The 12,210-nt window shown below is 39.2% G+C and overlaps 1 protein-coding gene across 1 annotated transcript in view; it reads right to left on the minus strand.

Annotated features, from left to right (window-relative positions):
* Positions 1 to 5,239: 5,239 nt before the first annotated feature.
* The window catches only part of LOC139002126 (leukocyte surface antigen CD47-like), a gene marked incomplete at its 3' end in the record, with an annotated part of 136,434 nt that continues 129,463 nt past the window's right edge, over positions 5,240 to 12,210 (minus strand). The window contains exons 7-8 of the mRNA XM_070403528.1: positions 12,082 to 12,174; positions 5,240 to 5,256 (exon numbers count right to left, since the gene is read on the minus strand). Of these exons, the coding sequence (XP_070259629.1) occupies positions 5,240 to 5,256; positions 12,082 to 12,174 (110 nt within the window). The remainder of the gene's footprint in view (positions 5,257 to 12,081; positions 12,175 to 12,210) is intronic.

Here is a 12,210-nt window from a genome sequence, read left to right on the forward strand (position 1 = left end):
ATTAAATGGTCAAAAATTAAAGAAAAAGAGACAAACTAAAAGGCAGCAAGAGAAAAGCAATTTGATACCTACAAAGGAGCTCCCATTAGGCTGTCAGTTGATTTTTCATCAGAAACTCTATAGGACAAAAGTGAATGCCATCAAGTGTCTAAGGTCATGAAAAGCAAGGATTTGAAATAAAGATTAATATATCCAGCAAGGCTACGATTAAAAATGGATGGTGAAATAAAGGGCTTTTCCAACAAAAAAAGGTGAAAGGAGTTTATCACCACAAAACCAGCACTGAAAGAAATGATAAAGGGAATGCTCTAATGAGAAGAAATAGAAAGAGAGACATATAGACATAAGGAATTACAATGGCAATAAATAGGTACCTATCAATAATAACCTTAAATAAAAATAAATCAAATGCTCCAATCAAATGATATAGGGTAGCTGAATGGATACAAAAACATGATCCAATTATATGCTGTCTACAAGAGACCCACATCAGAACAAAAGACTCACACAGGATGAGAGTGCAGGCATGGAAAAAAAATTTTCATGCAAATAGAAATGAGAAAAATCTGGGATAGTAAGACTCATGTCTGACAAATAGACATCAAAATGAAGGCCATCAAAAGACACAGTAAAGGTTGCTACCTAATGCTAAAGGGATAGATCCAGTAAGAGGCTATAACCCTGGTAACCATATATCCACCCAATATAGGAGCACCTAAAAATATAAAAACAAACTTCTGGAGTACTTTAAGGAAGAGATTGACAGTAATAAAAACAGAGTAGGGGACTTTAACACCCAGATAACTTGACTAAATAGATCTTTCAGACAAAAAATTAACACGAGAACAGTGACTCTAAATGATACACTGATCACATGGATTTAACTGACATTTATGAAATATTTCTCCCAAGTGGCAGAAAATACATTCTTCTTAAGTGCTCAAGGTTCATTCTCAAAGTTATACCATATATTAAGGTACAAAACAAGTCTCTACAAGTTTAAGAAGATTGAAATCATATCAAGCATCTTCTCTGATCACAATGGAATGAAATTAAAAGTCAATTACAGTAAAAACATTTAAAAACATTATAACACATGGAGGCTAAATGGAATGTTATTAAAAATCTAGAGGCTCCATGCACAAAATTCATGCAAGAGTAGGCCTTTGAGGCCATGGCTGCCTTGGCCATCATGGTCCCGTCCCACACCCATTGGTTGTTCCAGAAGGTCATTCCACTGTCCAGTCTAATTAGCATATCAGCTCTTTATTACATAGGATGAATGGGTTACCAATGAGATCAAGAAAGAAATAAAAAAAATTCTAAGAACAAATGAAAATGAACTCACAACAACCCCAAATCTCTGGGACACAGCAAAAGTAGTACTGAGAGGAAAGTTCATAGCACTACAGGCCTACCTCAAAAAACAAGAAAAGTTTTTAATAAGTTATCTAACATTACAACTTAAAGAATTAGAGAACACCAGAAAAACCAGAATAAGTAAATGGAAAGAAATAATAAAGATTAGAACAGAAATAAATGACATAGAGGCTAAAACAAAAAATTCAAATGATCAGTGAAACCAAGAGCTGGTTCCTTAAATAAATACACAAGATTGATGATCCATTAACCAGACTTATTAAAAAACAAAGAGAGTGGACCCAAATAAAAAAAATCAGAAACAAAAGCACAGGAAGGAACAACTGACACCACAGAAATAAAAAGGATTATAAGAAAATACTCTTAACTATATGTCAACAAGTTGTACAATGTGGATGAAATGGACAAATCCCTAGAAAAATAAATTTTCCAAAACTGAATCAGGAAGAATCAGAAAACCTGAATAGGCCAATACTAACTGAGGAAATAGAAGCAGTAATAAAAAAAACTTCCAACAAACAAAAGTCCTGGTCTGGATGGCTTCACAGTGTAGTTTTACCAAACATTCAAAGAACTTACACCCACCTTCCTCAAAATATTCCAAAAAATCTAGGAGGAAGGAACACTTACAACTTTTTTTTTATGAAGCTAGCATTACCCTAATTCCAAAACGAGATAAAGACAGTACAAAGAAAGAGAATTACAGGCCAATATCCCTGATGAACATAGACGCTAAAATCCTCAACAAAATATTAGCAAATGGGATCCAGCAATATAGTTAAAAAATCATACACCATGACCAAGTGAGATTTATTCTGGAGATGCAAGGCTGGCATAATATTCACAAACCACTAATGTGACACATTACATTCAGACAAAAATCACATGACCATATGAAAATATGTAGAAAAAGCATTAGACAAAATCAAACACCCATTTTTTAATATATATTTTTAATTTATTTCAAAGCGGGAGAGGAAGTGTGAAACCTAGGCATGTGAAATGACTGGGAATTGAAACATGACCTCCTAGTTCATAGTTTGACACTCAAACACCAAACCATGCCTGGTGGGTGTAACACCCAATTTTTATAAAAACTTTCAGCAAAGTCAGAATAGAGGGATCTCCAGGACCCCTCAGGGGATGTTGGAGAGCTGGTTTTGCCCCAATCCCGAAGGCCAGGCCTAGGGATCACACAGGTGCATGAATTCGTACACCTGGCCTCTATTTGTTTAATAAGCATTAATTAAAGGGAGACAAAGAATACATAACAGAATTGAACTACATTATCAGTCAGCAAAAGCTAAAGTTCAAAAATAAAGATAAAATTTCTTTGAATGTACTGTGCAAGTCATATGGAAAATTATTTGATTATTTGAATTTATTCAATTCAAAAAGTATTAGAATTGAACAATTCAAGGCTTGTATGAATTTTTAGAAACACAAAGTTTGCCTAAAGCAATGCAGAAAAACTGATGTTTTATTTCATTAATTTGTAACTTGGATTATTTTGATAAATGTTTAAGAGCTTGCTTTACTTCATAAATTTCAAAAAGGTTGTTTAAGGGAGACTAATAAAAATCTGATTGTAGGGAACATTTTTAGGCACTCTCTATTCAAAGCACCTATATCTATATATCTATTAAAAATAACTTATGTAGTCTGGCTGCTGTGGCTCAATGGTTGAGCTTCAACCTATGAACCAGAGGTCACAGTTTGATTCCTGGTCAGGTTACATGCCCAGGTTGCAGGCTCAACCCTCAGTCGGGGGCATCCCGGAGGAAGCTTAACAGTGATTCTCGTTCATCATTGATATCTCTATCTCTCTGTTTCCCTTCCTCTCTGACATACAAAAGCCTGTCAACTGATACTTGGCAGATTAAGTACAAAATTTAGATACAAGTTGACTCCACACTTAGTAATAATTGATTTTAAAAATAACAAAAGCCTAAATTTTAAAACAATGTTTTTATTATAGTATAATGCTTTTAAGAAAAAATATTTCAAAGTCAATTATCAGAGGACACTACTCTTAATTAGCAAAAATGACAGATTTTGAATTTCAATTCTTGTCCATTTCTGGGAGTCAAGGCCTATAACCAGTTCAGTCTGCAAGAAGAGCAAGTGAGAAGTAGGTCTCTGTGAAAGAGCTCTATCACACAAACAATGGCTAATTAAAAACCCTTTTCTATTTATTAAAATCAATCCTCAACCAGTTCTTCCTTTCCATAGCATTAAAAGGTTTATGCATTCTAAAATATACAGCCATTTTCTTTTAAACTAGTCTATAATTTAAACTTTTCAACTGGAGAGAAAAAATGGTGGAGGTTTAGACGGACGTGTCGATGCTTTGTCCTGGAGCAGATAAGGGCGAGCAGCTAAAACGGGAAACATACAGCCCGAATAAGCAGAGGAGAGTCAGCTGAGAGACAGTCTGAAGCCAGGAAAGACAGAGAACTCCTAGAAAATGGGGGCGGTTAGAGATTGAGGCTGAAACCTCCCCTGGGGCGCCTGCTCAGCCGCGAGACTGCGCCATCTTGAGTAGCTGTTACCGGCATCCAGAGATCGGCTACTAACCCGGAGAAAACAGCGCGACTATATGAACTCAGACGAGCCCTGCTTCCCCCACGGAAAGGTTAGACTTCCCCCAAAAGTGCGGTTTGCAATTCAGGTTGGAGCAAGGAACTCGCGCATGCGGGGGGAAATCTGCGCCCCACAAAGTCCGTGGCCGTTGGGACCAGCGTGACCCGCAAGTGGGGAAGGACTCCCGCAGGGCTGCTGGGAGAAGGGAACACTGTAAATAAGCCCATAGTTGGACTGGATGCAAAGGGGCAGCCTCAGATTTTGCCAGCCGGCCGGCTACTTAGTGCCAGGGGCCAGAGTGCGCACAGAGACTCCGTGCAGATCTGGAAGGTGGATCCCTGCGAGTTCGCACAGCTTCCCAGGCTCTTGTTTACACACTTCACCTTAAATCTGTGAGTTTGATTGTTGAACCCAGTGCATGTGATTACCAAGTTGGGGTCACTAGCAGAGCCTGTAGGGGAAGGTTGTTTTTGGGGAGCCTGGGAAACAGAGCTGGGAGTGGCAACTGGGGAACCAGGTCTGGGCGGAGCTGATTCAGGTACAATAGAGAACTCCTGGTCAGAGAAGACTTATAGCCTCGGAGGTAAATCCAGACACACTGCCACCCAGAGGCAGAGCCACGAACTGACTCTTCTGTAAATACAGATAAAGGCAGTATGGGGAACCAATATGGCCTGCCTTAAAATCAGGACTGTGGCTTACAACAAGGAGGGACAGTGTATCAGAGGGAAATTCAACATTCTCCTGAATTCCGGGCATGCCAAAAAGAAGAGTAGAAGATCTGAAGCACCTTCATTACTGCACATTTTAATTTTTATTTTTTTAAAATTATTTTTTCACCTTTTAACTAAGAAACCATTTTTTTCTTTTTTTTTCATCACCTGATTTTACCCTTTCAATTACTACATTTTTATTTTTAACTAGTATTATTACTGCTACCATTTTACCATTTTTTAAAGTGTCATTTTATTTTGTCTTTATTTTATTTTGGTACTAATGTTCTCCATTCTAATTTCATCGTTCCTTTAGCAACATTTTTCTCTACCTCAATTTTGCCTCTGTGCTAAAACCCTCTTCCCCACTTTTTCTCTTTTGTTGTCCTGTTTCTCTTACTCTACTCCAGCTTTAGATTTTCACTATTCTTTTTACCAGCTGTCAAAATTTCACCCTACTTATATATCCTATGTCCAATCCTCTGCTCTAAATCCTTATACACCTTTTCCTTATCTTTCTTCACTATCCAAATTTTTTTCTTCTTCTTCCTTTCTCTCTCTATTGTTTTATTGTTGTTTGCTTGATTGTCGAGTATATTGGGGTTTTTTTTTAGGATTGTTTGTGAGGTTATTCTGCTTATTCTTTTTATTTTTCTGACCTCCCCCCCCCCCCCGCCCCCTGGTTATTTCTGTGCTTCTGTTTTCCCTTGCATCACTTGATATTATTGGTTGTCTGTAGTTTGTATTCATCTCCAGGAATCTGCTGCTGTAATTTGTTGGGATTAGTGGCGGTTCTATAGGAGTTTTCTCCTCATATAAATAGTCTCTTCTCCTCTTCTACTTTATTCTCTTTTCTCTCTTACTTTTTTTCCTTCTTCTTTCCCTTCCCTTTTTCCAATTTCATTTTTGCACTCCTTTTTTTTCTTTCTTTCTTTCTTTTTTCTCTTCTATCTTTTTCTCTTCTTTCTTCCTTATCTCCTAACTCTCCTAGCTCGGGTGGCCACCTTTATTTGGGGTTATTAATATTGTAAATACATTCATGTTCAGTGCCTGGTACATTGCGCCTTGTTGTGTTGTATTTTGTGCCTTTAAATCAACGCAGCAGATCCAAGCAACAGCGGCCTCCTGATCACCACATGCTCTGTCTGGGGAACAGTTACTGTGTGTGAAGCCTCCCTCCACCAGCCAGAAGAGCCACCACAGCTGTGAACAGCACCCATCAGAGGCTCTGCTATCAACAGAGGAGCCGCTGCTACCACAACCGCCCAAGGAGCAACCACAGCCTGAGGAGCCACTGCCACCCAGGGAGCAGCCACTGAATGACTCAACAACTAGATATGTCAGTGAGATCAAACATGGGTAGACAAAGAAACCCCCAAAGGAAAGAAAAGGAGGTCTTGCCACAAAAGCAGCTAAGTGAGACAGAGGCATGCAACATGATGGAAAAAGAATTCAGAATAAGGGTCCTAGAGTGCATACATCGGACCGAGGAAAAAATCAACAACTTATGCAAGAAGCAAGAAGAAACAGATGAAAAAATCAACAACTTAAGTAAGTCCCAAGAAAAATGAAGAGCGATATAGCTGCAATTAAAAACACCATTGAAAGTAGACTAGGAAAAGCGGAGGACCGAATTAGTGAATTAGAAGACAAGGAAGCAAAACACACCCAAACTGTACTGCAATTGGAAAAAAAATTAAAAGACAAGAGGAGAGCCTAAGGGTGCTTTGGGACAACATGAAACGAAACAACATATGAATAATAGGGGTGCCAGAACAACAGAAAGAGGAACAAGGATTAGAAAACCTATTCAAAGAAATAATATCAGAAAACTTCCCTGAGGCGGGGAATTAAAAAGTCACACAAGGACAGAGAGTCCCAAACAAGGTGAATCTGAAAAGACCCACACCAAGACACATCATAATTACCATGGCAAATGTTCAGGACAAAGAGAGAATCTTACAGGCTGCAAGAGAGAAACGGAAAGTTACATACAAGGTATCTCTCCCATTAGATTATCAATGATTTCTCAACAGAAACACATCAGGCCAGAAAAGAATGGATGGAAATTTACAAAGTGATGCAAAGCAAAGGACTGAATCCAAGAATACTCTATTCAGCAAGGCTATCATTCAAAATTGAAGGGGAAATAAGAAGCTTCACAGACAAAAAAGGCTAAGGGAGTTTATCACCACCAAGCTAGCCATGCAAGAAATGCTAAAGGGACTGGTGTAAAAAGGAGAAATAAAAAGCTCAGAAAGAAAACAGCCACACAAAAAAAGAAATGGCTACAAACAAGTACCTTTCAATAATAACTTTAAACGTAAACGGACTAAATGCTCCAACCAAAAGACATCGAGTGGCTGAATGGATAAAAAAACATGACCCACACATTTTCTGTCTACAAGAGACCCACCTCACAGACTGAAAGTGAGGGCACGAAAAAATATCTTTCAGTCAAATGAAAAGGAAAAGAAAGCTGGGGTAGCAATACTTATATCGGACAAAATAGATCTCAAAGTGAAGGCCATAACAAGAGATAAGGAAGGCCACTTCATAATACTAAAGGGATCAATACAACAAGAAGATATAACCCTGGTAAACATATATACACCCAATGCAGGAGCACCCAAATACATAAAAAAAACTCCTGGAAGATATCAGGGGAGAGATCGACAACAATACAATCATAGTAGGGGACTTTAATACACCCCTGACATCATTGGATAAATCCTCTAGACAAACAATCAGCAAAGAAACAGCAATCCTAAATGACTCACTAGATCAGATGGACTTAATTGACATCTTCAGAACACTTCACTCTAAAGCCACGGAATATACGTTCTTCTCAAGTGCTCATGGGACAGATTCAAAAATAGACCACATATTGGGTCACAAACAAAGTCTCCCCAAATTCAAGAAGATTAAAATCATACCAAGCATCTTCTCAGACCACGATGGCATAATATTAGAAATAAACTACAAAAAAAAAAAAAACCAAAATACTCAAACACTTGGAAGCTGAATAGCATGTTATTAAATATTGATTGGGTTACCAATGAGATCAAAGAAGAAATTAAAAACATCCTGGAAACTAATGACAATGAAAACACAACAATCCAAAACCTATGGGACACAATGAAAGCAGTTCTGGGAGGGAGGTTTATAGCTCTACAGGCCTATCTCAAAAAACAAGAAAAAATGGTAGTAAATCATCTAATTCTACAACTCAAAGAATTAGAAAGAGAGCAACAAGAAAAGCCCAGAGTGAGCAGAAGGAAGGAGGTAGTAAAGATTAGAGTAGAAATAAATGACATAGAGACCAAAAAAACAATACAGAAAATCAATAAAACCAAGAGCTGGTTCTTTGAAAGGATAAACAAGATTGACAAACCTCTAGCCAGGCTCACCAAGAAGCAAAGAGAGAGGACCCAAATAAACAAAATGAGAAACAATACAGGCAAAATAACAACAGACCTCACAGAAACACAAATGATTGTTAAAAAATACTATGGCCAGCTCTACTCCAACAAACTAAACAACCTGGAGGAAATGGACAAATTCCTAGAAAAATACAACATTCCCAAACTCAATCAGGAAGAATCTAAAAATCTCAATAGGCCAATAACTATGGAAGAAATTGAAGCAGTCATCAAAAAGCTTCCAGCAAACAAAAGCTCAGGACCAAACGGCTTCTCAGGGGAGTTTTACCAAACTTTCAAGGAAGAACTAAAACCTATCCTCCTCAGACTACTACAAAAAATTCAAGAGGAAGGAACACTTCCAAGCTCATTCTATGAAGCCAGCATCACCCTAATACCAAAACCAGGTAAAGACAACACAAGGAAAGAGAATTACAGGCCAATATCCCTCATGAACATAGATGCCAAAATCCTCAACAAAATCTTAGAAAATCTGATCCAGCAGTACATCAGAAGGATCATACTCCATGATCAAGTAGGATTTATCCCAGGGATGCAAGGATGGTACAACAACCGCAAATCAATAAACGTGATACATCACATAAACAAATTGAAAGAAAAAAACCACATGGTCATATCAATTGATGCAGAAAAAGCATTTGACAAAATCCAACACGCATTTTTGGTAAAAACTCTCAGCAAGGTGGGAATAGAAGGATCATACCTCAACATAATAAAAGCCATATATGACAGGCCCACAGCCAACATCATACTCAATGGACAAAAACTAACACCATTTCCCCTAAGAACAGGAACAAGACAGGGATGCCCACTCTCACCACTCCTGTTCAACATAGTCCTGGAAGTATTAGCCATTGCAATTAGACAAGAACAAGAAATAAAAGGCATCCAAATTGGAAAAGAGGAAGTAAAACTGTCCTTATTTGCAGACGACATGATATTATACACACAAAACCCTAGAGACTCCATCAAAAAACTACTAGACTTAATACATGAATTTGGCAATGTAGCAGGATACAAAATTAACCCCAAGAAATCTGAGGCATTTCTATACACCAATAGTGAACTTTCAGAAAGAGAGATTATAAAAACAATCCCATTTACCATTGCACCAAAAAAATTAAGCTACCTAGGAATAAACTTAACTAAAGTGGTAAAAGACCTCTACTCAGAAAACTACAGGACATTGAAAAAAGAGATAGAGGAAGACATAAACAGATGGAAGAACATACCATGTTCTTGGATGGTAGAATCAACATCATTAAAATGTCCATACTACCCAAAGCAATCTATAAATTCAATGCACTTCCCATTAAAATACCAATGGCCTACTTCAAAGATCTAGAACGAACTCTCCAAAAATTCATCTAGAATAAAAAAAGACCCTGAATAGCTGCAGCGATCCTGAGAAAGAACAAAGTAGGTGGGATCTCAATGCCAGATATCAAGCTGTATTACAAAGCCACTGTTCTCAAAACTGCCTGGTACTGGCACAAGAACAGACATATAGATCAATGGAATAGAATAGAGTGTCCAGAAATTAGCCCGAACCAATATGCTCAATTAATATTTGACAAAGGAGGCAAGAACATACAATGGAGCCAAGATAGTCTCTTCAATAAATGGTGTTGGGAAAATTGGACAGATATATGCAAGAAAATGAAACTAGACCACCAACTTACACCATACACAAGAATAAACTCAAAATGGATAAAGGACTTAAATATACGATGGGAAACCATAAAAATACTAGAAGAATCCAAAGGCAACAAAATCTCAGACATATGCCAAAGCAATTTCTTCACTGATACAGCTCCTAGGGCAGTTGAAACTAAAGAGAAAATGAACAAATGGGACTACATCAAAATAAAAAGCTTCTGCACAGCAAAAGAAACCATCAACAAAACAACAAGAAAACCCACCGCGTGGGAAAACATATTTGCCAACGTCATATCTGATAAGGGCCTAATCTCCAAAATTTATAGGGAACTCATACAACTTAACAAAAAGAAGATAAACAATCCAATCAAAAAATGGGCAAAGGACCTAAATAGACACCTTTCAAAAGAGGACATTCAGAAAGCCCAAGAGACATATGAAAACATGCTCAAAGTCACTAATCATCAGAGAGATGCAAATCAAAACAACAATGAGGTACCATCTCACACCTGTCAGACTGGCCATCATCAACAAATCAACAAACGACAAGTCCTGGAGAGGATGTGGAGAAAAAGGAACACTTGTGCACTGCTGGTGGGAATGCAGACTGGTGCAGCCACTATGGAAGACAGTATGGCGTTTCCTCAAAAAACTAAAAATGGAACTCCCATTTGACTCTGTGATCCCACTTCTAGGAATATATCCCAAGAAACCAGAAACACCAATCAGAAAGGATATGTGCACCCATATGTTCATAGCAGCACAATTCACCAGAGCTAAGATCTGGAAACAGTCTAAGTGCCCATCAGTAGATGAATGGATTAGAAAACCGTGGTACAGCTACACGATGGAACACTATGCTGCTGTAAAAAAGAAGGAACTCTTACCATTTGCAACAGCATGGATGGAACTGGAGAGCATTATGCTAAGTGAAATAAGCCAGTCAATGAAGGAAAAATACCACATGATCTCACTCATTCATGGATAATAGAGACCATTATAAACTTTTGAACAGTAATAGATAGAGGCAGAGCTGCCTCAAACTGATTGTCAAACTGCAGCAGGAAGGCTGGGGAGGGTTGGGGTGCAGGAGGGGGGAGTGGGATCAACCCAAGGACTTGTTTGCATGCATATAAGCATAACCAATGGACATAAGACACTGGGGGTAGGGGAGGCCAGGGGATTGTCAATGGCATAACCAATGGACATAAGACACTGGGGGTAGGGGAGGCCAGGGGATTGTCAATGGCGGGGGGGGAGGACACATATGTAATACCTTTTGTAATACTTTTAGCAATAAAAAAAATGAAAAAACTTTTCAATAGCTCATGATTTCTACCTTTTTCATTAGTTACCAATACATTTCCTTGATCCTAAGCTATAAGAACCAACCAAAAGCCTTTCCAAATTATAATATACAAGAGGCCTGGTACACAAAATTCGTGTGTGTGGGAAGGGCAGTCCCTTAGCCCAGCCTGAACCCTCTCATAATCTGGGACCCTTGAGGGATGTCTGACTGTTGGTTTAGGCCTGATCCCACAGAGATCCTTGTGGGATTGGGCCTAAACCGGCAGTCAAACATCCCTCTTGCAATCCGGAACCACTGGTTTCTAACTGCTCACTTGCCTGTTTGCCTCTAACCCCTCTGCCTGCCTGTCTGATCATGCCTAACCACTCACCTGCCTGCCTGATCACCCCTAACCACTCTACCTGTCTGATTGCCCCTAACCTCTCTGCCTGCCTGCCTGATTGCCCCTAACCCCTCTGCCTGCCTGATTACCCCTAACAATTCTGCCTGTCTAATCACCCCCTAACTGCTTGCTTGCCTGCCTGATTGCCCCTAACCCCTTTGCCTGCCTGTCTTATTGCCCCTAACCACTCTGCCTGCCTGCCTGATTGCCCCTGTCTGCTCGCCTGCCAGTCTGATTACCCCTAACCCCTCTGCCTGCCTGCCTGATCACCCCTAACCACTTGCCTGCCTGCCAGATTGCTCCCAACCATTCTTCTTGCCTGCCTGATCACCTGCAACTGTTCACCTGCCTGTCTGATTGCCCCAACCACTCGCCTGCCTGCCTAACTGCCCCCAACCATTATGTCTACCTGATTGCCCCTAACAACTCACCTGCCTGCCTGATCACCCCTAACCACCTCTGCCTCGCTCCCATCACCGCAGCTTTGTCCCAAAGGACATCCCAACGATGTCCGGAAGGTCCTTGGCTGTCTGGTCTAATTAGCATATTACCCGTTTATTATTATAGACTTGGAATTCTTGGCATAGACTAACAAAAACAAAGCTGACTTACCAACAAATATCATATAAACTAATCCAAGTAATGCCCCTAAGGTTGTAATACCCAAGCCTGAAATCAGAAGAGAACCATGCACTGGGATGCACTCTGCAAAAACAAATAAAATTTTATCTTAGAAATTCA

The sequence above is a fragment of the Myotis yumanensis genome, unplaced genomic scaffold (assembly GCF_028538775.1).
Source record: "Myotis yumanensis isolate MYYU_CA2020_CCGP unplaced genomic scaffold, mMyoYum1.0.hap1 SCAF_2, whole genome shotgun sequence".
NCBI lineage: Eukaryota > Metazoa > Chordata > Mammalia > Chiroptera > Vespertilionidae > Myotis > Myotis yumanensis.